The 23,787-nt window shown below is 33.3% G+C and overlaps 2 protein-coding genes and 1 long non-coding RNA gene across 4 annotated transcripts in view; 2 read left to right on the top strand and 1 right to left on the bottom strand.

The window, feature by feature from the left end:
- Nucleotides 1–23,787, top strand: part of LOC114329586 (laminin subunit alpha) — a 192,193-nt gene that overhangs the window by 143,412 nt on the left and 24,994 nt on the right. Inside the window, exons 28-31 of the mRNA XM_050651827.1 lie at nucleotides 1,061–1,287; nucleotides 1,345–1,512; nucleotides 1,569–1,731; nucleotides 4,821–5,109. Coding sequence (XP_050507784.1) covers nucleotides 1,061–1,287; nucleotides 1,345–1,512; nucleotides 1,569–1,731; nucleotides 4,821–5,109 — 847 coding nt within the window. The remainder of the gene's footprint in view (nucleotides 1–1,060; nucleotides 1,288–1,344; nucleotides 1,513–1,568; nucleotides 1,732–4,820; nucleotides 5,110–23,787) is intronic.
- On the bottom strand, nucleotides 10,906–15,825 carry LOC114329593 (RNA exonuclease 1 homolog). Its single transcript, XM_028278758.2, has 2 exons — nucleotides 13,117–15,825; nucleotides 10,906–11,835 (listed from the first exon to the last, which is right to left on the bottom strand). The coding sequence occupies exons 1-2, from the start codon at nucleotides 15,673–15,675 to the stop codon at nucleotides 11,122–11,124; spliced, it is 3,273 nt and encodes a 1,090-aa protein (XP_028134559.1). The 5' UTR covers nucleotides 15,676–15,825; the 3' UTR covers nucleotides 10,906–11,121.
- Nucleotides 18,602–22,620, top strand: LOC126885311 (uncharacterized). Of its 2 annotated transcripts, XR_007698384.1 has the most exons (3): nucleotides 18,616–18,932; nucleotides 19,062–22,377; nucleotides 22,444–22,620. It is a non-coding gene; the product is annotated as an uncharacterized LOC126885311 (long non-coding RNA). The 2 variants fall into 2 exon arrangements; XR_007698383.1 differs by lacking the exon at nucleotides 22,444–22,620 and having other exon boundaries at nucleotides 18,602–18,932; nucleotides 19,062–20,836.

Here is a 23,787-nt window from a genome sequence, read left to right as displayed (position 1 = left end):
GCGTTTATCTCGGAAACTATGCATCCTACGAAAAAACTTGTAAGAACATTTTTTTGCTTAGAATTACCCAAGAAATACAAAAAATGTTTTATTTTGCGAAAAATCGATTTTATGTAATTCCTCAAGTTCTTTGTTTATAACAATCTTATCGACATCCGGATCAACTGTTACCCAAAAAATTCGTGTTCTACGGGTCAAAATACATAAAAAAACTTGGGTAAGTCTATCTAAATAAAGGAGCCCGTAGCTACCCCTCCTGGCCACAGCACTAATTTGTTTAAAAGACAAAAAATTGTTTATAACTTTAAAACACTGCTGAGGCTGCTTAAATAATCCGATTTCAATTCTGTAAAGTGCATTAGATAGGTGGATTACTTCTTTATATGTTAAAAAATTGACAAATCTTTGTATTTTCTAGTTTTTGTTGTGCAAGATTTTAAAAAATTTTAATTTTTTAAAAAAAGTTTAGATTGCAAAATTATTATGCAAAATCTAGTAAGTCAATTTTAATGAAATTTGGTGTACGGTTTTAGCACATTACAAAAATTTTCTAAGCGAATTAGGAAGGTTCCAAGTGTAACCTAAGTGATGGAAAATCATTGAATAAAGACAGGCTTGTTTTGCCCCCTTATTTTATATTTATTGCTATTTTTAAGCAAGGGTGATAAATTAAGACATTTTTAACCAATCGCATCTGATTGAAAATTTAATTATCTTTGTTTTATTCCTATAGGACTTTGTTCTAAAATGAATAGTTTTTAAGTTATAAGCAAAAAAAGTAGAAAAAAAAACGAAATTTTTTGAAATTTTTAAATATTTTATTTTTTTTATTAATGTTCCGGGCATATTTGAGAAGGAGCATAAATCAATTATTATTAACGAAGTTATCACCTTATCCGCAAAAATCTGAATGCCACCTCTTACATCCACCTAAAAACAGATCCTTACTGGTCTATATCTTAAGTGTGTGGCTTATTAAGGTAAATTTTCTGCACTGGGAGAATTCTTATAAGACAACAAATTTTGTTTTTTACGTTATTTTTTAATTTCTCTCTTCTAGCTTGTGGCTGCAAAACGGAGTATTCTCTAGGATTCGGTTGCAATGCTCTCACGGGACAGTGTGAATGTCTTGAAGGAGTCATCGGGGAAAAATGCGACCAATGTCCTCATCGATGGGCTTTCGAACAAAACTTTGGTTGCCATCAATGCGACAGTTGCCATCATGCCCTTTTGGACGATACAGATCAATTAGCAGCTATAATTGATCCTGTTATATTCGATTTTGACGTAAGTTAGATCCAGAAAATATAGTTCGTAATTGTATTCGTAAAATTGTATTTTTAGTCTACACAGTCTGGATACTTTACTAGGAGAAGATTGGAAAGTATGGGAGAACATTTGGATAAACTAAAACCAAAATTCGATGAAATTAATCCAAGCCAAACTAGTCTGAATAGTACAATACAGGAACTGGAGGTATTAGAACAGGACTCCAAAAATTTAAATAGAAAAGTGAGTAAACAATATTTATTTATTGATGTTCATTTTAATAAATTACGTATTTATAGTCTAACTACTCATTGGAAAATAGCGAGAAATTTAAAAATCAATCTGAAAAACTGAAAGATACATTAGAAGAATTGGTAGACGAGATAACACAAGTAGAAGAAGATGCTATTAGAACAGCTGAGGGTATTGATAAGATATTTACTGAATTGCACGAGCAAGCAGGTAAGTGCAGATGACATCATCCTTGCCTCTAAAACACATTTGCTTGTTCCAAGGTCAGTTTCCATTCCTGACTATTATTTGTCTTGGTTTTCCAGATTCGCACTCCTAATAGTTCAGAAAAATAAGGAAAAAAAATATCCTGTTGGTGACACAACCCCCTCCAGGCCGAAACCAAATTTTTTGAGTAGTATGGACATCTATATTAATAACCTATATGTCTCCTGCAACCGATTTTGATGATGTACATAGTTATAAACAAATGAAGATAAAAAAACGGTAAATTTTCGTTTTTTCGTCTATTACCAAAAAGTTAAGCATTTTAAACAAATTTGAGAGAAAGAAACCCATAAGGCTACGGCTCCACGGGCGGGAAATTGACGCTAGCAGTAGCAGTAAAATGAATTTAAGGTTCCGCGGAACGGAATAGGGATAGCCGAACTGTACCGACTACAGGACTTGTGCGTAGTCGGTTCAGTTCGGCTATTCCCATTCCGTTCCGCGGAACCTTAAGTTCATTTTAATGCTACTGCTAGCGTCAATTTCCCGCCCGTGGAGCCGTAGCCTTAATCATATAAAAAGCTTCAATATAGCGTTCGCTGAATATGTCTATCCTTATCTGTTGCTTAGAAAATTGCAAAGTAAGTCATAAATTTTGAGATTTTATAAATGTTCATAACGCATGTAACAATTAAGTTAGAACCTTCTTAATTACACGGAATGCTGAGAATTCTTGTGCTTAAATTATATTTTAAATTTCAAAGCAATTGGTCAAATAGTTTAAAATTATTTAATTTGTTTATCCCAAATAATTTTTTTTGCAACACTATAAGTCAGAAAATGAAGTTACAGTAATACTTTGGATATGCCTCTTTTCATGAGCATTTTTCAGTGCGTCACAAATGATAGAAAAAAAGGTAAGTCCGTGATAATACACATTTATGACATTTATTCTATAGTATTTTTACTACAAAAGCGATATTACGTAGGTCAAAATTTTTGACGTAAGAGAACTGTCAAAACATTAGAATGTGACGTTTATAATAAACATGGCAATAATGAAAAGTCACATTCTAATGTTTTGACAGTTTTCTTACGTCAAAAATTTTGACCTACGTAATATCGCTTTTGTAGTAAAAATACTATAACATGACATTTTAGTTAAATCTGACAGTTGTCACATTTTATTTGCAATTTGGCATAAAAGCAAATCAATTGTGTTTATTGCATTTATAAAATGGTATTTTCTTTGATTTGTATAGTCTTATAAATTGTACAGATTATATTCGTAGATATATTATATAATTAGTAAATAATTTTTTTTCGATTATAGCGCCATCTATTGACAACTAGAATAAATGTTATAAATGTCACCGGCGAAATGTAATCACCGACGTGCGTTTTTTTCTGCAACATACAGTTTAATGCGTTAGAAAGAAATCGAAAAACTGTGACGTACTGAAAGATTCTCATGAGAAAAAGCATAGTTTATGAAAGAAAAAGATTTACACTATTAATTTAATTTAACTATGTGTTCTTGATAAACATTAAGTATAGTAAATTTATAATATTTATTAACATAGTATGTACATTAGCTGTAATGAGTAGGTAAAATAAGAAGTAAAATATTGTAATATTATTATAATAACCATGTTTCACTAATTGGCAATATCTTTAATACATTTACTTTTGATTGAGACTGGCTGAATGACTATAGTCTAAGCAAAAAAAAAAATTAATTTAAAAAAAATGACAAAAAATAATTTTAAATATTGCAAAATTATTTTGCAAGAACTTGTGAGTTAAAAAGGGGCTAACTTCGTCCCTAATTGTCCTAGGACAATTGTTTTTCTTTCTAAATGTGTATAAAAATTCAGTCTTTCTAAATTTACGTAGGTCAAAATTTTTGACGTAAGAGAACTGTCAAAACATTAGAATGTGACTTTTCATTATTGCTATGTTTATTATAAACACGGCAATAATGAAAAGTCACATTCTAATGTTTTGACAGTTCTCTTACGTCAAAAATTTTGACCTACGTAATAACGTTTTTGTAGTAAAAATACTATAGAATCGCGGTTTCCATTGTAACATGCACAATACAAACACAAATATGTTTGTCAAATAAAATGTGTCAAATCAAAACTTACCAGGATTTACCTTTCAAAACTGTTCAAATGTAACTGGTAATTGTAATTTTAAATAAATAAAAGTACAAGTATAAAAACTAAGAATATTAAATACCTAATATTTGTATAATATGTATTTTATTTCAATTTTGGCATATCTACATAAAAGCACCTAAATTATTTAATTTTGAAGTTTGAACTCTTTGCAAAAATGCAATTACTTTTGTCATTTTTTTAATTAAATTAATAGTATAAATGTTCTTCTTTCATAAACTGTCCGAAGTATTACTGTAACCTCATAATTTTCTGACTTATAGTGTTGCAAAAAAATGAATTTGGGATAAACAAATTAAATAACTTTTAAACTATTTGACCAATTGCTTTGAAAATTAAAATATAATTTAAGCGCAAGAAGTCTCAGCATTCCGTGTAATAAGAAGGTTCTAAACTTAATTTTTACATAAGTTATGAACATTTATAAAATCTCAAAATTTATTACTTATTTTGCAATTTTCTAAGCAACAAATAAGGACAAACATATTCAGCGAACGCCATATTGAAGTTTTTTATATGATTTATGAGTTCCTTATTCTCAAATTTGTTTAGAATGCTTCACATTTTAGTAATTGACGAAAAAGGCGAAAATTTGCCGTTTTTTGATCTTCTTTTTTTAAACTATGTATACATCAAAATCGGCTGCAAGAAACATATAGGTTATTAATATAGATGTCCATACTACTCAAAAAATTTGGTTTCGGCCTGGAGGGGGATGTGTCACGAGAATAATCTTATTTCTCTGGACTATAATCTTAGTTTCTCCTACACTTGATCTTTATATTTTGTTCCCAGCCACCTCTCATCCCTACCAGAGTGATCTGAAGAGCAGTTACTCTTCTGATATCTCGATTGGAAAATAATGAATTAATTCTATTTAAATTTTATTTTGGTTTATGTTTTTTAAAGGTAACGAAGTTGAAAAGGCTCTTAATGAAGGCCAGGCTATCTATGACCTCATGAAAGAGTACAATCTGACTCAAAAAGACGCCAATGCTAAGGCCTCACTACAAAAAGTTGAGGATATTTTGAAAAATGTGACTGATTTCAAACTTCCTGTGGAAAATCTCAAAAACGAAGTAAAAGAAGTTGAAGATAATTTGAAAAAGTTCTACAAGAAATTAGATAGTTTGTATAATCATACTCAGTTTTCGCTTAATATGGCTAAAGAAGCTGAGGACATTATGGGCAAAATTGGGTAAGTGCACATGTTTTATTAAGATTTTTTAAACTGTATTCATTGAATAATTTTAAATTAAAAAATAGCGAACAATATATTAGTAAATAAAAGATAAGGTAAGTAAAAGATTTAGGTCTTACAAAATTATATGAACCTGATTCGGTTGTTTAGTGACGTAAATCTACTAAAGAAACTATGAAATCCGACATTACTGAAAACGTTAATTTGTCTGCAGTGTGTTCTCGTAAGTCCTTAACACTAGAAATAGTCCAGAAAGCCACTGCGCATCCGCTAGCAAAAATATTTTAATTCGGATTTTTTGCACAATCTTACTCAAAAAGGACTCCTTTTAACAAATTTGCATGTTGCCAGGACCAAAAGGTGGTCAAAAATTTTTTAAACGTTTTTTTTTTGTTTTTTTCCTAAAATTATTTTTTTTGCATGGAAAAAAGTTTTTTTAGGTTTTTTGGATCATTCCAAATAGAAAAGGTCTTTAGTAACTTTGCTCTAAAAATGATAGTTCTTGACATATAAGCGATTAAAAATTGAAAAATTGCGAAATCGGCCATTTTTAACCCTCGAAAACTATGTGAAAAACTGAAAATTTGAATGTTGCCAAGGTAGGTAGATATTCTTTAAACATCGATTGATGAAATCCCGAAGAGTTTTTTTCAATACAATATTCAAAACTCCTTTATTTTTTAATTGCTAATCGAGCGTGCGCGACACTATTTTCCACCGACAGTATGGTGCAAATGAAAGGAATAAATTCGTTATTTCGTAAACCGGCGAATTTAAGGGAAAATCCCGAAACAGGTCGATTTTTATTTTTAAGTTATGATATTGTGGCATATATGGTATACTAGTGACGTCATCCATCTGGACGTGATGACGTAATTGATGATTTTTTTAAACGAGAATATGGGTCGTGTGCTAGCTCATTTGAAAGGTTCTTCAATTCTCTATTCAGTAATATAAACATTTACATAATTATTTATACAGGGTGTCCAAAAAATTTTTATTAAATTAAATTATTTGACAGAAAAAGAAGTAGAAGGACACCCTGTATAAATAATTATGTAAATGTTTACATTACTGAATAGAGAATTGAAGAACCTTTCAAATGAGCTATCACACGACCCCTATTCTTATTTAAAAAAATCATCGATTACGTCATCACGCCCAGACGGATGACGTCACTAGTATACCATATATGCCACAATATCATAACTTAAAAATAAAAATCGACCTGTTTCGGGATTTTTCCTTAGAGTCGCCGGTTTACGCAATAACGAATTTATTCCTTTCATTTGCACCATACTGTCGGTGGAAAATAGTGTCGCGCACGCTTGATTAGCAATTAAAAAACAAAGGTGTTTTCAATATTGCATTGCAAAAAACTCTTCAGGATTTCATCAATCGATGTTTAAAGAATATTTACCTACCTTGGCAACATTAAAATTTTCAGTTTTTGACATAGTTTTCCAGGGTTAAAAATGTCCGATTTCGCAATTTTTCAATTTTTAATCGCTTATATGTCAAAAACTATCATTTTTAGAGAAAAGTCACTAAAGACCTTTTCTGTTTGGAATGATCCAAAAAACCTAAAAAAACTTTTATCCATGCAAAAAAAACAAATTTTAGGAAAAAAACAAAAAAAAAAACGTTTAAAAAATTTTTGACCACCTTTTGGTCCTGGCAACATGCAAATTTGTTAAAAGGAGTCCTTTTTGAGTAAGATTGTGCAAAAAATCCGAATTAGAATATTTTTCCTAGCGGATGCGCAGTGGCTTTCTGGACTAAAAGATTCAATTTAGGATTGTAATACCAACACCCTTTTGCAATTTTATAATAGCTTAATTTCAAAATTATTACAACTCAACAACATCTAAGAGTTCCTTATAAACAGATCAATCAGTCAGTCTGCTGATAGTAGTAAGTCGTTCAATGAGGTAGGTAAGTTATTTTAAGTCATTTTTTAAAAAGGTTTATGTTTATATTTTCTTTATTCTCTATTGTATATTGTATCTTTCATGTTTGTTGAACAACAAGCAGGATTCCGAGCACAGAGATTCTGCATCGATCAGATCTTCACGCTCAACCAACTCAACGAAAAAAAAGTATAGCCAGAGACAGAGAAATACATTTACGATTCATCGATTTAACTAAGGTATATGATATCGTACCACTGTGTAAATTATGGCAATTCTTGGAAAAATCCCCTATTAATAAAGCTTTAATAAAATCAGTGCAAAAATTCTATAACAACACCTAATCAAACATAAAAAACAACAACAGATTCAAATTTAAAATATCTTTTATTAAAAAAATTGTAAACAACACACTTATAGCAAATTGACACAATTGAATAATAAGTGCCTAATATACATACAAAATTACAATTACAACTACTACGAGTTAAAAGTTAAAATGTGTGATTTAAAAACTCATACACAGAATATTGTTCTAAATCCAATATAATGCTTTTTATTTCATTTCTAAATATATTAAAATTCTGTTGCAATTTAATTCTAACAGGTGATTTGTTAAAAATTTTTATACACGAATATGTAGGTCCTCTCTCTGTTGCGACTAGCCTATGTATAGGGAAATTGAGCCCTACATACCTAGTGGGTATGCTGTGTTTTGGCTCAGAATGTGTAAACCTATCCCCATTCATGAACAGGAACAGTACACACTCATAGGGGAGAGTTGGACAAAACGGGATACCATTCTTGTTTATTTTTATTACGGAAAAAATGTTAAAGAAATTATCATATTATTTTTTATAGGTATAACATTTATTGAAGTACACAAAAAACATATTTTTAGCTATTTTTATTACTGGAAAATAGTAAAAAAAATATTTATTAAAGTCCTGCACATCCCGTTTTAGCATACCACGGTTGGATAAAACGGGATAGGTTCACAATATTTAATTTATTGCATAAAATTATCTAAAAAGTATATTTAAGCAGATATAAGACTGCAAAGCAAAATTTACTATTGAAAAAACAATATCTTCAGTAGTCAGAAACTTAATAATAGGCCTTTTTTATGTCTTATTGCAAAATGGGAAATAAGACCTTTAAAGTCACACAAAAATATGTTGTTCTTTTTTGAAGTATGAGAACAAGCTTTATCGCTATTTAAAAAATTAATAGGCCAACAAATAAATAGGTGGATAAAACGGGACATAAAAAACTGTATCCCATTTTATCCAACTTATAAGTGTCCCGTTTTGTCCAACTCAAAACAAAAATGGCTCCTGCCTAAACGTGAAAGTAAAATTAGGTAGACTACACATGATAATATTCGTTAATGAGTGCTTAATTAAATCTAATAGTCACCGGAATTATATGTTTAGATATGTAGGCAATAAAATGTAGAAAACAACGCACTTAAAAGTACAAAGTACCAAAAAAATAGAGTCAAACAATTCTAAACACAACAACTTTTCATCAAATAATGGCATCGAAGTAAAACGAACTGAGAATGTTAAAATGACGACTGAGAACAAGTTTTCGTATTTGTCCGATTGATAGCAGCACTAGTTGGGTCTCTAGGCTAGGTATCCCGTTTTATCCGACTATCCCGTTTTATCCAACTCTCCCCTATATATATAAAGCCCTGCCACCGTTAATAATCCTAACTCCTTAAATTTTCCTCTACAGGTCCTTCGACCTTTTATCTTGAGCATTGTTCTTCTCTTCTGAGCAATGAATACTCTATCAACATCAGTTCCTCTGCCCCAGAAAATAATACCATATCTGAGCACTGAGTAGATGTTTGCAAAATAAACTGTCTTAAGGTGTTGTAAATTCAAATACTTAAACATTACTCACATGATTGAAAACGTTGATTCTTTTGCGAACAACACCCAGATGCTCTGACCAATTCAGATGTTGATCTATGTAAATACCCAAGAATTTTGTATTTGTTGATAATACAACAGTTTGATCATCCAACTCAATCTCCTCTGAAATTATCTCATTATTTTGCTTTGTGTGAAAACAAACACAGTTAGTCTTCTCGGTATTTAAAACCAATTTATTTTTTAAGAACCAATTTATTTTTTAAGAACCAATTCTGAGCTGTTTTTAAGTGATCTGAAGAAATACTCAGAAGATCCTCAAACGTTGATGCTAATGTTAATAAGATTGCATCATCTGCAAAATTTACAAGGTGAGACTCACTGCTCAGTATTCCGCTAACAAGATTGTTAATGTAGAAAACAAAAAGAAGTGGTCCCATGACACTGCCCTGAGCAATACCAAGTTGTAAATTCCCTTCTTCTGAAGAAAACTGTTGTCCTTCTCGAGTTATAATAACTTTTTGTCGTCTGTCGGTGAGGTAATCTCTTATCCAGTCCCGAGCAGGGCCACGAATTCCATATCTTTCTAGTTTGTCGATCAAAATATGATGATTTATGCTGTCAAACGCTTTTGATAAGTCCATGAACATTCCCAAGGAAATCTCCCCGTTCTCCCATCCATTCAAAATCTTATCCACGAATTCGTATGTAGCTGTTTCAACACACCTTCCCTTGAGATACCCATGTTGTGACTCAGCAATTAGGTGGTCATTATTGAAAAACGTTATATAAGTCTTGTGCACATTGCTATTTCGAAAATTTTTGAAAATGTCGGTAGTAAACTGATGGGTCTATAATTTTCCAATTTGGTTTTATCTCCCTTTTTATGTAAAGGTTTCACTAGGGCTAACTTTAGTTGGTTAGGGAAAATACCATACTTAAAAGAGTTATTAATAATGTGGCACAATGGTTCTGCAATCTCTTCTGCACAATGTTTCAACAGATTTGCTGAGATCCCATCATAACCTGCATTTTTTTATTTTTTAGCTTTGATATGATATTAAGAATTTCAGAAATAGTTACTGGTATAAGAAAAAAGATTTGTTATATGGAATACTGCATGAAAAAGTGGCTTGAGGTTGAGTTTTTATTAAATTAGATTATCCGATAGCTTCATGGTGAATAAGGGACTATGACTATCACCAACACCGTTTAAAATAATTATAAATAACGTCTTGAATAAATGGCGCAAATAATGTTCTGGCATGCGGATATAGCTAAACAAGGGCTCAACACGATATTTTGCAATCAGGTGGTGATTAGCCAGGATAAAGATGATCTAATATTTGTGACAAACCAGCTGTTCCGAGAATACAAAAAACTAGACCCACATAGATATAGAGAGAACCAAATATATGTGTACAGGGGGAGAGAAAAATGAGTTACAACTGGAAGATGATAGGGTTGTCAAACCAAGCTCTGATTATGTATACCTTGGAATGAGAATCCAACAAAGTGGAAGGACAGAATTCGAAATAGAGGAAAAAATTATGAAAGGAAAGAAAGTAATAGGAGCTTTACCTTCACTACTTTGGTCAAAAACCATATCAAGAGAAGAAAACAGCTATATAATAGCATCTTTAAAAGTGTTGTATGGATGTGAAACCTGTGAAAGCAAGATATTCAGAACAGTCTGTGAGAACGGAACATGGAGGCATAGATATAACTTTGAACTGCAGAACTACAGTGAGCAGAACATGTAGCTGATGGGGTAGACCAAAGCTCAGGGTGCTGAGAAGATCAGTGTTGCCAAGTATAAAATCCAAGCAAGGGACAGAGCAGAAACCTTGAGAAGGTCGACCCTTTAAGGCTGTAGCACCATGATGATGAGGGAGCTAACAAAAACGAAAATCATAACTATCACATTAGAAAATTTAAAATAAGCACCAGCCAATATTATTAAATATGTCCATATTATGAAGGGAAATATTAAAAAAATCTTTAATACAAAATGTTTATTATGTTCTAATTTAGTGTTTCGTTTAGGGGTTTCTCAAAACTATACTAAAGTATAAACAATAATTTATATATACAATTATATATAAATAGAATAGCTAATGAATCTTGTAAAAAACATAGTTAACCTTAAAATTGTTGGAGTATAAATAAATTATTTGCCTATTTTATTAACAGAAAAATATATAAAAAACTAATAGTCAATGTTTTAACTTTGATTCTTCTTTTATCTTCCACTTCAGTAATTCCATGCATGTAATAGCATCTTCAGCACTGTCATGACCACTTACGTCATTCTGTATTATCTTCCTTAGATGCTCACTAGCTAAAACTTTCAAGGCTCTCTTATGTGGTAGGCCCATTTTATGTGGGAACAATACTGACGTATCAACTATCATTCCATGCACAATTTTAAGAGCTTTCATATCAGATTCTAAACTATGCCCTACCAATATTGTCATAGAGTTACAAAGATGCAGTATATTGGCCTGTACCTGGAGGATACTAGTACTTGTTTTATCCATCTGCTCTTTTGTAATACCAGAAAATCGAGTATTATAGTCTATAATTGGATTTAAAGGTTTCACTAGGGATTCGTACACTGTCTTACAATCAATATCAACTATTGTCACTCTAGTTAGTTCTAAACCTTTGGTAGTATAACACATTTCACAATCAAGAGCATACACAGCATGACTACGAGGATCATCTTTGTTATCAGAATCCATAGTAGTTTGGAATCCCTCTAAACGACCCGAATCGAACCCATCACAAACATGAGTATCAGAAGTTGCACAGCCTGTTTCGTCAGAACTCCTACAGCAAAGGTAAGTCTGCTCACCACGAATTGTACGCTTCTTCAGTGGATGGTAACAGCATTCCTCTTCAAAAAGTGGCCAACCGTCATCATCAACCTAAAACAAGTAAATAAATTGTTAATTCTGAAAATGTGTACACTTATTGTATCTAAGTTCAAATGGATCAAATCATTATAAGGCTATTTGTCATTTCTTTTAAATAATTTTAACAATTTGAATTGAACCAGAATTTAATTGCTAACTTATTTATGAAAATGAAACAATTTTTTTGTAATAGAACTTTGCGCATGCTTCTTCTTCTTCAGGTGCCATCTCTGCTACAGAGGTTGGCAATCATCATGGCTATTTTAATTTTTGAGGCAGTAGCTCTAAATAGTTGTTTTGAGCTGCACCCAAACCATTCTCTCAGGTTCTTCAGCCATGAAATTCATTTTCTTCCGATGCTTCCTCTGCCATAGCATTATTAGTCGCAGGATGCCATACTTCCCGCCCTACATCACATGTCCGAGATACTGTAGCTTTCTTTCTTTAATTGTAAGTTCAACTTCCTTCTCTTTACCTATTCTTCTCAGTACTTCGTTGTTCGTAACTCTATCTACCCAGGAAACACTCATAATTCTTCTATAAGTCAACATTTCAAAGGTGTTAAGTCGTCTCATTGCCTCTATGTTTAACGTCCATGATTCCACTCCATAGTATAGTACACTGTAAACGTAACATTTTATTAGGCGTACCTTAAGAGCTAATGTTAAATATTTGCTACATAGGACCTTTTTCATTTTCATAAAATTGCGCATGCTTTGGTACAGTCGAACCCGCTTATTAGAATAATTTACAAGAATATCCCGGTTTAAGGAATACAAATTTGGGCTCCCGAAACGTTTCTACTAGCCACCAATGATCGGTTATTAGAACATCCCCGTTATAGGAATACTTTTGCATGGCACGAAGGCTATTCCAATAAGCGGGTTCGACTGTATTACATATTTAGTATCCTCTTAGACCATATAGAGGCAGGCCATTTTGACTAAATCAATGATGAGAAAAGTGGAAATTTTTGAGATGTGGCTTTACAGAAGAATCCTCAGAATATCTTATGTAGATAGAGTCACAGATGAAGAAGTCTTTGAATAGAAACAACTGAATAACGAAATCAAGATATGAAAACTACAATACCCTGGCCATGTGGTTAGACGAACAAAACACCAGCTTCTGCAGAATATCATGCAGGGAAAGATATTAGAAAAGCGTAGGGTTGGAAGGCAGTTAATGTCACGGTGACCTTTGAAAGAAGACGGCACCTTAAGAAGAAGACTACCTACACATTCCATACAATATACAACAAAAAAAATAATAAAATGCTTATAATATACATACCTGATATAGTTTTTTACATCTGGAACATATTCTTTGATTTTCATCCAGATTTGCAGGATATTTGCTTTTAAAGTTCCTAACTTCGGCTACTCCATATTCACTAGTCTGTCTTGGGTAGCCATGGATGTCTAACTCTTCATCTGTCAATGTCCATTTTTTAATCTGATTGTAGAATTGACAAAGTTTTGGTCCTGTAGAGCCTCCTTCAGAATCTTCCCCTAAACCATAAAGACCTAGCCCATTTTTGTTCCTCTCTTGACCTTCCTTCCTAAGACGGTTTACAGCTAGCATTGCGGAGTTCCTATATGTCGTTATTACTTTACATTTTTCGTAACAGTTAAATTCTTCCTTTAGAGCTCTAGAATAAGCTTCTTCTTTAGAAATATACATTTTTACACATTCGTCAGCTATCATAGTTAAATACCTTGATCTCACGTTGACTGGGAGCTTGGAACTTTCTGCTTGGAGAACGTCTGGGATATCGGATAAAGAGATATCAGGTACATGTGCAACTCTACTACCCTTCTGTGTTTGTGCAACTGTCTTCAATGGAGTAACAGGTTTAATCAGAGATATCTTCTCTTTAGCCTTCGTTATTGCCATGGCGTTATGAACTGGAGTTATTTTCTTAGGAGGAAGTTTTGGAAGTGTAGAACCATACGTTAAAGTTTTAGAACCTTTTAAAATATCATCTACTAAGTTAATACTTTTAGGTCGTTCCATTTCCTTGATTTTCTTTCTTTCTCTAGCTGCTTCAAGTAAAGAAGGCGCTGGTCTTTTAGTTACTACAGTTTGTTGAACTTCGTTTATCAGTAACTCTTGTTCCCTGTTGGCTTGTGCTTGTTTGGCGAGTTTATACCTATTTGCTAACGTTTGACCTGGAGTTTGAACAGTTTTAGGTTTGGCTGTAATCACAGGAGGCTTCGAAGGTCCAAATAATGTTTCAAAACTTGCATGTGCAATTCTTTTCTTACCATGATGGTATTCAGTGGGAATTTCGATGTCCGTTGAAGATTGAGTCTTTTGAGGAACATCAAATTCAATAACAGTTTCCTCTGGTTTATACTCATTGAATATTTTGTAACATTCTAATAAGGTTTCATTTCTATCCATTTCAATATCTGAATCAGATTCTAGTATATTGCCTTCTGATAGACTACCATCATCTACATGAGTAGTATCTATTTTATTGCTATGCTTATTTTTGTGTTCTTCAGATTTATTGTGTTTAGATTTTTCTTTCTCTTGATTCTTCCTATCTCTACTACTGCCATGTTTCCTCCTTTTATCTTCATCTTTACTGTGTCTTCTTTCTTTGCTTCTACTACGACTTCTTTTAGCCTTCTTGCTTTTTTTATCTTTACTTCTACTTCTGCTGCGTTCTTTACGTTTGTTTGTTTGTTCTTTGTTACTACTACTTTTTCTCTCTCTGCTCTTACTACGACTTCTTTTTTTACTGTTTTTTTCTTTTTCTTTATTCTTTTTATAATCCACTTTATCATGCTTCTTATCAGAGTTCCTTTTTTCTTCTTTCGACCTAGAACTCTCAGATCTACTTTTTTCTTTATTTTTGTATTTATCGATTTCTTTTTCTTTGTGTTTATCCTTGGAAGATGAATGATTATTTTTCGATTCCTTTTTTGATTTATTAGGCACTTCAGAGTGTCCATCTTTATCTTTTTTGGTTGAATTAGAATCTTTTTCTTTATTTTTGTCACTACTCTTGGTTTTGTCTTTGCGTTTCTCGTCACTAGAACTACTATTACGTTTATCCTTTTTATGCTTTTTGTGTTGACTAGAATTTTTGCTATCTACATTAGTTTTGTTAATGATATCATTTTTATGTTTTTCAGTAAGAGACGTACCTTTCTCATCCTTTTTAACATCTAACTGCTCTAGTTTACTGCTTTTTTCAGTCTTGTCAGTTTTCGAGTAGTCTTCCTGAGTTCCTATTTGTTTATTTATTTTATCTTTCGAAGTATCAATCGAATCTTCATTTTTTTGGGTGTTATCGATCAGATCATTTGATTCTGTTTTTAAATCTGTATCAAGTTTTTCTGGACACACATTCCCATCAGATTGAATTATATCAGCTATTAAATCGAACTCACTAGTTAAATCATCGAAATCCACTGCACCTCCAGGGTTAAGAGCAACCGTAGGATCATATTCGACATTAGCTATATTCTGTTTAATCTCGTTTATAACTTCTATGCGCTCTTTGCTTTCTTCACTTAGGGATTTGTTTGTTTTAACACTAGAAAGAATACTTAAAGGTGTAGGTTTGTAGGTTGGATTGTAGGTATCGATTTTTGTTGTAGGACGTAACTTTTTATCCGGCCTAAACGCTAAGTCCGGCACATAACTTATAGGTATATGGCTTCTATTACTTTGAATATTTGCAAGCTCACTTTTAGGGGTCGGTTTGTATGTAGGTACGTCTTGTGCGTGTTCTTTTTCTTCCTTTTTTCTATGTCTAAAGTGGCAGTATGGTCTGCCGCACGAACTGTTGTAATAAGGGCATTCTATGTCCTGAAAATACCCCTTTGTAGGCAACATAAGTACTCGTACAACTGCAACAAGCACATAACCTATTTATTTACAAAAATAACGACAACCGCCATTGACGTTTCGACAATGACGACTTTGACATTGCTCATTCCGTCACGTTTTGGTGGTCTTCATCATTATACGTTACACAACCACATTTGTGAATTCCGAATAAAACAGAAACATACTTTGTTTAAATTTTTTTAAATAACTAAAATTATTTGTTATCATGGTAAAAAGATAAAACTTATAAAATAATGTAATATACACTGATAAAACTGAATTATCAACGGAAGACGGACATTCTGATATTGTAGGTCAATAACTTCATCATCATCACGCAATCATCTCTTGATTTTGAATTTATTAATAAAATGAGTAATTTTGTCAGTTTATATTGGTTGTAGGAAACATTAATCTCTGTTCAGATATAAATGAATAGATAATTATGTTATTTTAGTTATTTACTTATCTATTTTGCAATAGAATGTATAATTTGTCTATTTTATTTATAATAATGTAGTCGTCTAAATCTAATTTTGTTGAAATACATAATAAAGTTTTATAAAGAGATGTCACTATTAAGAGCGTAGGCGCAAAATTTCGGCTCTAATGCTTTTTAAATGCATCCATTTTTCGAACCCTGAGAAAACTAATAAATGATTTTGAAAAATTTAAATTCAGAATGAAAAATTACATTATTACCGAAGGCCGAAAGTCCCTTAGAATAAACAAAAAGTTTCTTTTGAATGAGATACAGTAGGAAAAATGAAAGAATACCCATGAACGAACATATAAAACACGCTGTATTTTCCTGTCACCATGTCACACAAAAAATTGGCCAGCGAAAGTACATGTAATAATAATACGTGTACTTGCACTGAACAATTTTCTTTGTGACACAGTGACAGGAAAATACAGCGTGTTTTATATGTTCGTTCATGGGTATTCTTTCATTTTTCCGACTGTATGTATTGAAATTAAAAATCACACTAAATTTTCTCTTTTTTTTTCACCCTTGTAACTTATTAAAATAAACATTACCTACCCTAATAGCACACGACGTCCAATGGACGTCCAAAATAGGTCCATTTTTGGTCCTAACGTCCATGGACTATAAATGGACGTCCCATGTTGGACGTCCTTCGGAAGGAATAAATATGGACGTCCGACGTTGGACGTCCTTCGGACGGAATAAAAATGGACGTCCTTTGGACGTCCGACGTTGGACGTCCTTCGGAAGGAATAAATATGGACGTCCTTTGGACGTCCGACGTTGGACGTCCTTCGGACGGAATAAAAATGGACGTCCTTTGGACGTCCGACGTTGGACGTCCTTCGGAAGGAATAAATATGGACGTCCGACGTTGGACGTCCTTCGGAAGGAATAAATATGGACGTCCTTTGGACGTCCGACGTTGGACATTCTTCGGACGGAATAAAAATGGACGTCCTTTGGACGTCCGACGTTGGACGTCCTTCGGATGGAATAAATATGGACGTATATATACTGGACGAAATACGGACAATTTATGAACGCTTCTATTGGACACATTATACCAATTACGGGATCAAATAGCAAAATAATTCAATAAAATATTAACTTATTTACGTTAATGAAATACAGTAAAACCTGTCAGTAACGGACACCTGCCAAAATTGGTCACATGTACTAACGGCCAGTTTAAAAATTCCCCAAACCATATCTAGACTACAAAAACTGGCAATACCGGCCACCTTTCTATATCGGCCAATAGTTTTTTCATTTTTAGTGGCCGTTACTGTAAATGGTTTGGGGAATTTTTAAACTGGCCGTTAGTCAGGGACGTCATTTGATAGGGGGCAGGGGGGCATTTGCCCCCCCCCCTAACCCTGAAAATTACTGAAATTTACAAAAAATAGATCAATTTTGTATTATGTTTGCATATAAATGTATTGTATATATAATGCGTGCCCCCCCTATCAAAATTTCAAATGACGCTCCTGCCGTTAGTACAGGTGGCCTATGTTGGCAAGTGGCCGGAAACACAGGTTTTGCTTTAGTTTCCCTAATAGCACACGACGTCCTTTGGACGTCCAAAATAGGTCCATTTTTGGTCCTAACGTCCATGGACTATAAACGGACGTCCCATGTTGGACGTCCTTCGGAAGGAATAAAAATGGACGTCCTTTGGACGTCCGACGTTGAACGTCCTTTGGACGTCCATACTGGACGAAATACGGACGTTTTATGAACGCTTATATTGGACACATTATACCAATTACGGGATCAAATAGCAAAATAATTCAATAAAATATTAACTTGCGTTAACTTTACGTTAATGAAATACAGTCAAACCTGTCACTAACGGCCACTAAAATGAAAGAACTATTGGCCGATATAGAAAAGTGGTCGTTATTGCCAGTTTTTGTAGCCTAGATATACAGTACATTCTGTGTTACTGGCCACCTGTACTAACGGCCAGTTTAAAAATTCCCCAAACCAATTATATCTAGACTACAAAAACTGGCAATACTGGTCACCTTTCTATATCATCCAATAGCTTTTTCATTTTTAGCGGCCGTTACTGACAGGTTTTACTGTAATTAGTGTGGGGAATTTTTAAACTGGCCGTTAGTACAGGTGGCCGGTGTTGGCAGGGGGCCGGTAACACAAGTTTTACTGTAGTTTAAATCGAAAAGATTAAATCTTAATTCAAAATTGTATATTAAATTATTACAATTATAAACTATATAGTTTAATATCCAAAACATGTTTTGATTTCATGTAATGTAATGAAAATCTTATTTGTAAATTATTGGTTACAATGTTTAACAACAGGAAATATTCAAGAATAAATAAAATAAAAGTTTCCCCTAACAACAAAACATTCCAGGAATTCTACTATCAAAGTTCTATTCCGTGAACATCTGATTAAATTATGGCTGGAAAGTTACCACAAGATATTCTATGAAAAGAGTACAATGTCCTCCTGGAGGGGTAAAATTTTCCATACTCTAAAGAGAGGCCATTTACTATTCAATTTGCGTTCATTTTCAAATTTGCCGCGCGAGTATCTATGTAGCGTCGCGTGGTCATTGGTCATCAAGTCATCTTATTTCATTTTCATCATAAGATAACCTAAAAATTTAGTAAAAATTTTGATTAGAAAAAAATGCATCGATAAGGGGGTGAAAAATGGAAATTAGTGGCTTTTTTTTGCTGTACTCAACTGTACTGTTTAGTATGCTAGTTTTGGCTATGGCTGGATCTCTTAAACAATTATGTAAGTATTATAAAATCCGTTTTCAATTTTCTTTATGAAACGAATCATTTATGCATGTATTACCTGTAAATATTTTGATTTTTAATTGTAAAGAATAGAAAAATTACCGTTCATTTTAATTTTTTTTAGAATCAGCTGAAAGTGGTCTACAAAAAACCAGATATAACCAAAATAAAGATATAAAAAGTGTATTGGCTAATTGGAAGAAACTCAACATTGTCCATGCATAATAAGTTATTACTTTATAAACAAATATTAAGACCTAGGAATGGAACCTGGATATAATCATCAAGAAGATAGCAGGAATCCCGACAAACAACAGGAAATCCAGCTCCTCGATACTACTGGGCAAACTAGAAGATTGAAGAGGACAAAGCCTTTTGAACTAGTTTGAGTGATAGGTGATAGTGAAAAGCAGAGCATAGTGCGTGATGTGGCTGTGTATGTTAGAATAGTGCACGATCTTGTTAGATTAGATAAGAGACGCTATCGGGTAAGCTCTTCATTTTAAGAAACAGTAGTAATTTAGGTTAAATTAAAATTGCTCATTGGTCAGTTATGACCAGATTGCTTTTTTTTATGTTTGACAAAAAGGGTGTAAGTCAGAATTGCACATTGCTAATGTTTTGATGATTTCTGGACCAGCAAAAAACTGTTGTAGACGTAAACTGTATGTACCAATAAAAAGAGCCGATTTTTCTGGTCCAGAAATCATCAAAACATTATCGATGTGCATTTCTGACTTAAGCCCTTTTTCCCAAACATCAGAGAATTGCAATGTACAAATTCTCCTATCTGATTTTTCATGAATTTTGTAGGAGACGAAAAACCATTTTTAGGATCATCTCCTGCTTTCACATGTAAATTTTGACATGTCTTGTAGTAAATAGATAGATTTACTACAAAACATGTCAAAAAATATATGAAAACAGGAGGTGACCATAAAAAAAGTTTTTAGTCTCTCTTAAAAAAACTCATGAAAAAACAAATCGGAGGTATGTCACATCAGTGACTATATCCAGGGAATGTCTAAAAAATATACTTTGATGTCCCAAGAACCAAATATAACCTTTATATATATATACAGGGTGTAACAAAAATACAGGTCATAAATTTAATCACATATCCTGGGACCAAAAATAGTTTGATTGGACCTAACTTACCTTAGTACAAATGTGCACAAAAGAAAAGTTACAGCCCTTTGAAGTTATATATTAATAGCACCAAGGGCCTTAGAGGCCCATGGCTTGAAAAGTTTGTTTTTTCTTCATTTTCACGTTTCTTTATGTACTGAGATCTTCTCTGGCTTGATATGTGATTTTTCTCCATTCCTTCCTCTTATTCATTTTTCTTTTCTGACCCTGTAACACCATTCTTTCCAAATCTTTTTCGACCTCTTGCTTCCATCTATTTTCCGGTCTTCCTCTTCTCTTTATTGAAGCTATAGTGTAGTTTAGTACCCTTTTCGGAGTCCTCGTTTTTGGCATCCTTTCAATGTGACCTCGTGATCTAAGTCTCTGTGCCTTTATCACTCATTTGAAGTTACAAAATGAAAAGTGATTTTTTCCAATGTATCGAAAACAATGTGCTTTTGTGCACGTTTCAATTTAATTATTATTGTAGTACCTACCATTTAAACAATGTTTTAAAAACTTTTTTGCCTCTTATTGCTTTTTCAAAAAGTCAATTTTTATCGAAATATTTTGAATATTTGTCAAATCCACCACATATTTGTATATGGTTAAGTACGATTATGGAGACTTGGTAATAATATGCAAACTTATTTATGCTTTACATTTTTAGGTATATTTTGAACCATATTAAAAAAGAAGCCAGACTCGATAAAACGTGCCTTATCGAAAAAATACAAAGAGGCAAAAAAGTTTTGAAAACACTCTGTTTAACTAATGGTAGCTCAGTAATAGTTTAATTGGAACATACACAAACATTTGGGGGGTTTAAAGGAACAAAACCCCCATAAAATTTTTACGTGGACATATTAAAAAAGAAGTCGCAACTCGATAAAAACTGCCTTATCTGAAAAATACTAAGAAACAAAAATATTGAATTTAACTAATGGTACCACAATAATAAAATTGAATTGGAACATACACAAAAGTTTGGGAGGATTTAAGGGATCAAAACCCCCATAAAATTTTTATGGGGTGCACAAATTTCACCATAATTTTTCTTTAAGATATTCCTGCCATAATAATGCCACATGTCACATGTCCATTTTCAATAAAAAATCGCTAATAGTTTTCGATATAATCGAAAAAATCGATTTTCATTTTGTAATTTCAAAGGGCTGTAACTTTTTTTTATGTGCATATTTGTACAAGGTAAGTTAGGTTCATTTGAACTATTTTTGGTCCCAGAATATGTGATTTAATTTATGACCTGTATTTTTGTTACACCCTGTAAATACAGCCCATTACGCACCACCTTAAAAATTGGGCATTTTTGATGTCTCGAATTTCCTAAACCTGTTGTTGCATCTAAGTGATTTTTTTATAATATTCTAGCCTAGGCCCTAGAATATGTTACCTCCTTATGCTTGTCATGCACAGGGAGCTATACTGTAATATATATTATATCACATTACTATAGAGAGCGATATGATATAATATACATATATTACAGCATAGCTCCCTGTGCATGACAAGCTTAAGGAGGTAACCTATAGCCTAGGCTATAATATTATAAAAACATCACTTAGATGGGACAACAGGTTTAGGAAATACGAGACATCAAATATACCCCATATTTAAGGTGGTGCGTTAATTTCTTGGAGAAGTGTATTGTAATTTAATGTAAATAATGTAATATCCAATAATTGTAATTTGATATAAGATGAAATATAAGTTACTTAAAAAATATATTTTTTATTTCCCACAATACATTCTCCACAGGTCTAAATATCGTCGCTAGACGTCCACCGAATGACCTTCCAGGACGTTAGATGGATGTTCAGCAGCAAGACATTGGACCAAACTGGGACATCCTATGAATGCCCAAATGACGTCCACCGAACGTCCCCTCCGACGTTAGGTGGACCTCCATTGGACGTTTGGCAACTTGGCCTTTGGACCAAAATTGGACGTCCTGTTAAGGTCCAATTCACGTCCCCTAGGACGTCCGATTAAGGTCCAATTTACGTCCGATTAAGGTACAATTTACGTCCGCTTAAGGTCCCATTTACGTCCGATTAAGGTCCAATTTACGTCCGATTAAGGTCCAATTTACGTCCGATTAAGGTCCAATTTACGTCCGATTAAGGTCCAATTTACGTCCGATTAAGGTCCAATTTACGTCCGATTAAGGTCCAATTTACGTCCTATTAAGGTCCAATTTATGTCCGATTAAGGTCCAATTTACGTCCGATTAAGGTCCAATTTACGTCCGATTAAGGTCCAATTTACGTCCCCTAGGACGTCCGATTAAGGTCCAATTTATGTCCGATTAAGGTCCAATTTACGTCCGATTAAGGTCCAATTTACGTCCGATTAAGGTCCAATTTACGTCCGATTAAGTTCCAATATACGTCCCCTCGGACCTTAGATGGACGTCCAATGGACGTTCGGTAGCGCGACATTTGGACCAAAATAGGACGTATAAAGGACGTTCCTCGGACGAAAACGGACGTCCAAAGGACGTCCCTAAAGTCCGTGAAGGACGTCCAATGGACGTCCATTGGACGTCCTTGTGCTATTAGGGTATAGACTAAAAAGGGGTAGTTCCCTGGATTGGCTGTATACCATATAGTTAAACAAACTCTAACATGAAGTAAAACCACTTCTATGTAATAGGTATAATTTACTAAAATCTTAAAAAATCCCAATGGATTGAATAAAATACAGTTGTTGTGAAAACAACAGGTATTTACATTAATTCGCTTTTATAAAAATATCTCTCTTGTAAATCTGTTGGGACAATCTGTATTGTGTTTAAAAGATTTAATTCTCTGAAAAACTTGTAGCGTTGTGTGTTTCATAAAATAGACATATATGGTTGCATTTTTATCGTTTTCGGGGTAGTCAGGTCGCTTATTTGCCAAAGGAGAGTAACATGCGTGTGGTCCTTTTCAGGCAGAATAGTTTAAACTAGACAATAATGCAGTGATTTGAATAGAATTTCGGCAGTCCCTTCTCAGGGTCCAAAGTGACTAGTTCGTTTCTCTGTTGTTCTCTCGCTCGTAATAACTCCCTCGCACGCTAAATTTTAAGACGGTACTTAATAGTATCGTTCGCGGTAACGATCCCGTACTTGTCCAGGATTACTTCGCATGCGCACTTTAAAAATCGCATGCGCACTTTAAAAAAGAGAACGCTCTTTTTTAAAGTGCGCATGCGAAGTAGTCCTGGACAAGTACGGGATCGTTACCGCGAACGATACTAAAGTGTATAATAAAGACTCGTTCTCTCTCTTTCGTTACTAAGACAATAATTTATCGTTAATTCCGCATATTTGTGAAACTCGTTGTTTATTAATAAATGTTTTTGTCGCTTATCACTTTTATTTGGCGTGTGCACAACCCCTTCATATCGTGTTAATTAGTAACTATAAAACCAGACCAAATTAAATTCTAGAACCAGTTCTCCTAATAGTTCACTGTTTTGTTTATATCGAAGGACGGGACATGCGTATGGTCCAAAAATATTTGCGTATGTCCAATTAGGCAAAAGGTAATAATTAAACCCCTTTTGCCACGGTGGGTTGAGATTCAGTAAAAACTCAAAACATATGTTCATTCACAACGTTTTCGGACCTATCAGTCCATCATCAGTGAATTCGTATACTTGCTAACTAGCCCCAAAACCAAACAATTGTTGTAATTATAATTATAATGTTGTAT

This window comes from Diabrotica virgifera, chromosome 5 (assembly GCF_917563875.1).
Source record: "Diabrotica virgifera virgifera chromosome 5, PGI_DIABVI_V3a".
In the NCBI taxonomy this organism is placed as follows: Eukaryota; Metazoa; Arthropoda; class Insecta; order Coleoptera; family Chrysomelidae; genus Diabrotica; species Diabrotica virgifera.
Note: the sequence above shows the minus strand (reverse complement) of the source record. Positions and strands in the feature narration are given on the sequence as shown.

Excerpts from the sequence above, each read along its gene's own strand:
- LOC114329593 (XM_028278758.2), bottom strand. The coding sequence starts at position 15,675 with ATGTTGCCTACAAAGGGGTATTTTCAGGACATAGAATGCCCTTATTAC. Across the intron at positions 11,836-13,116 it reads GATGTAAAAAACTATATCAG|GTTGATGATGACGGTTGGCC; the intron begins GTATGTATATTA and ends TACTTGTTTTAG.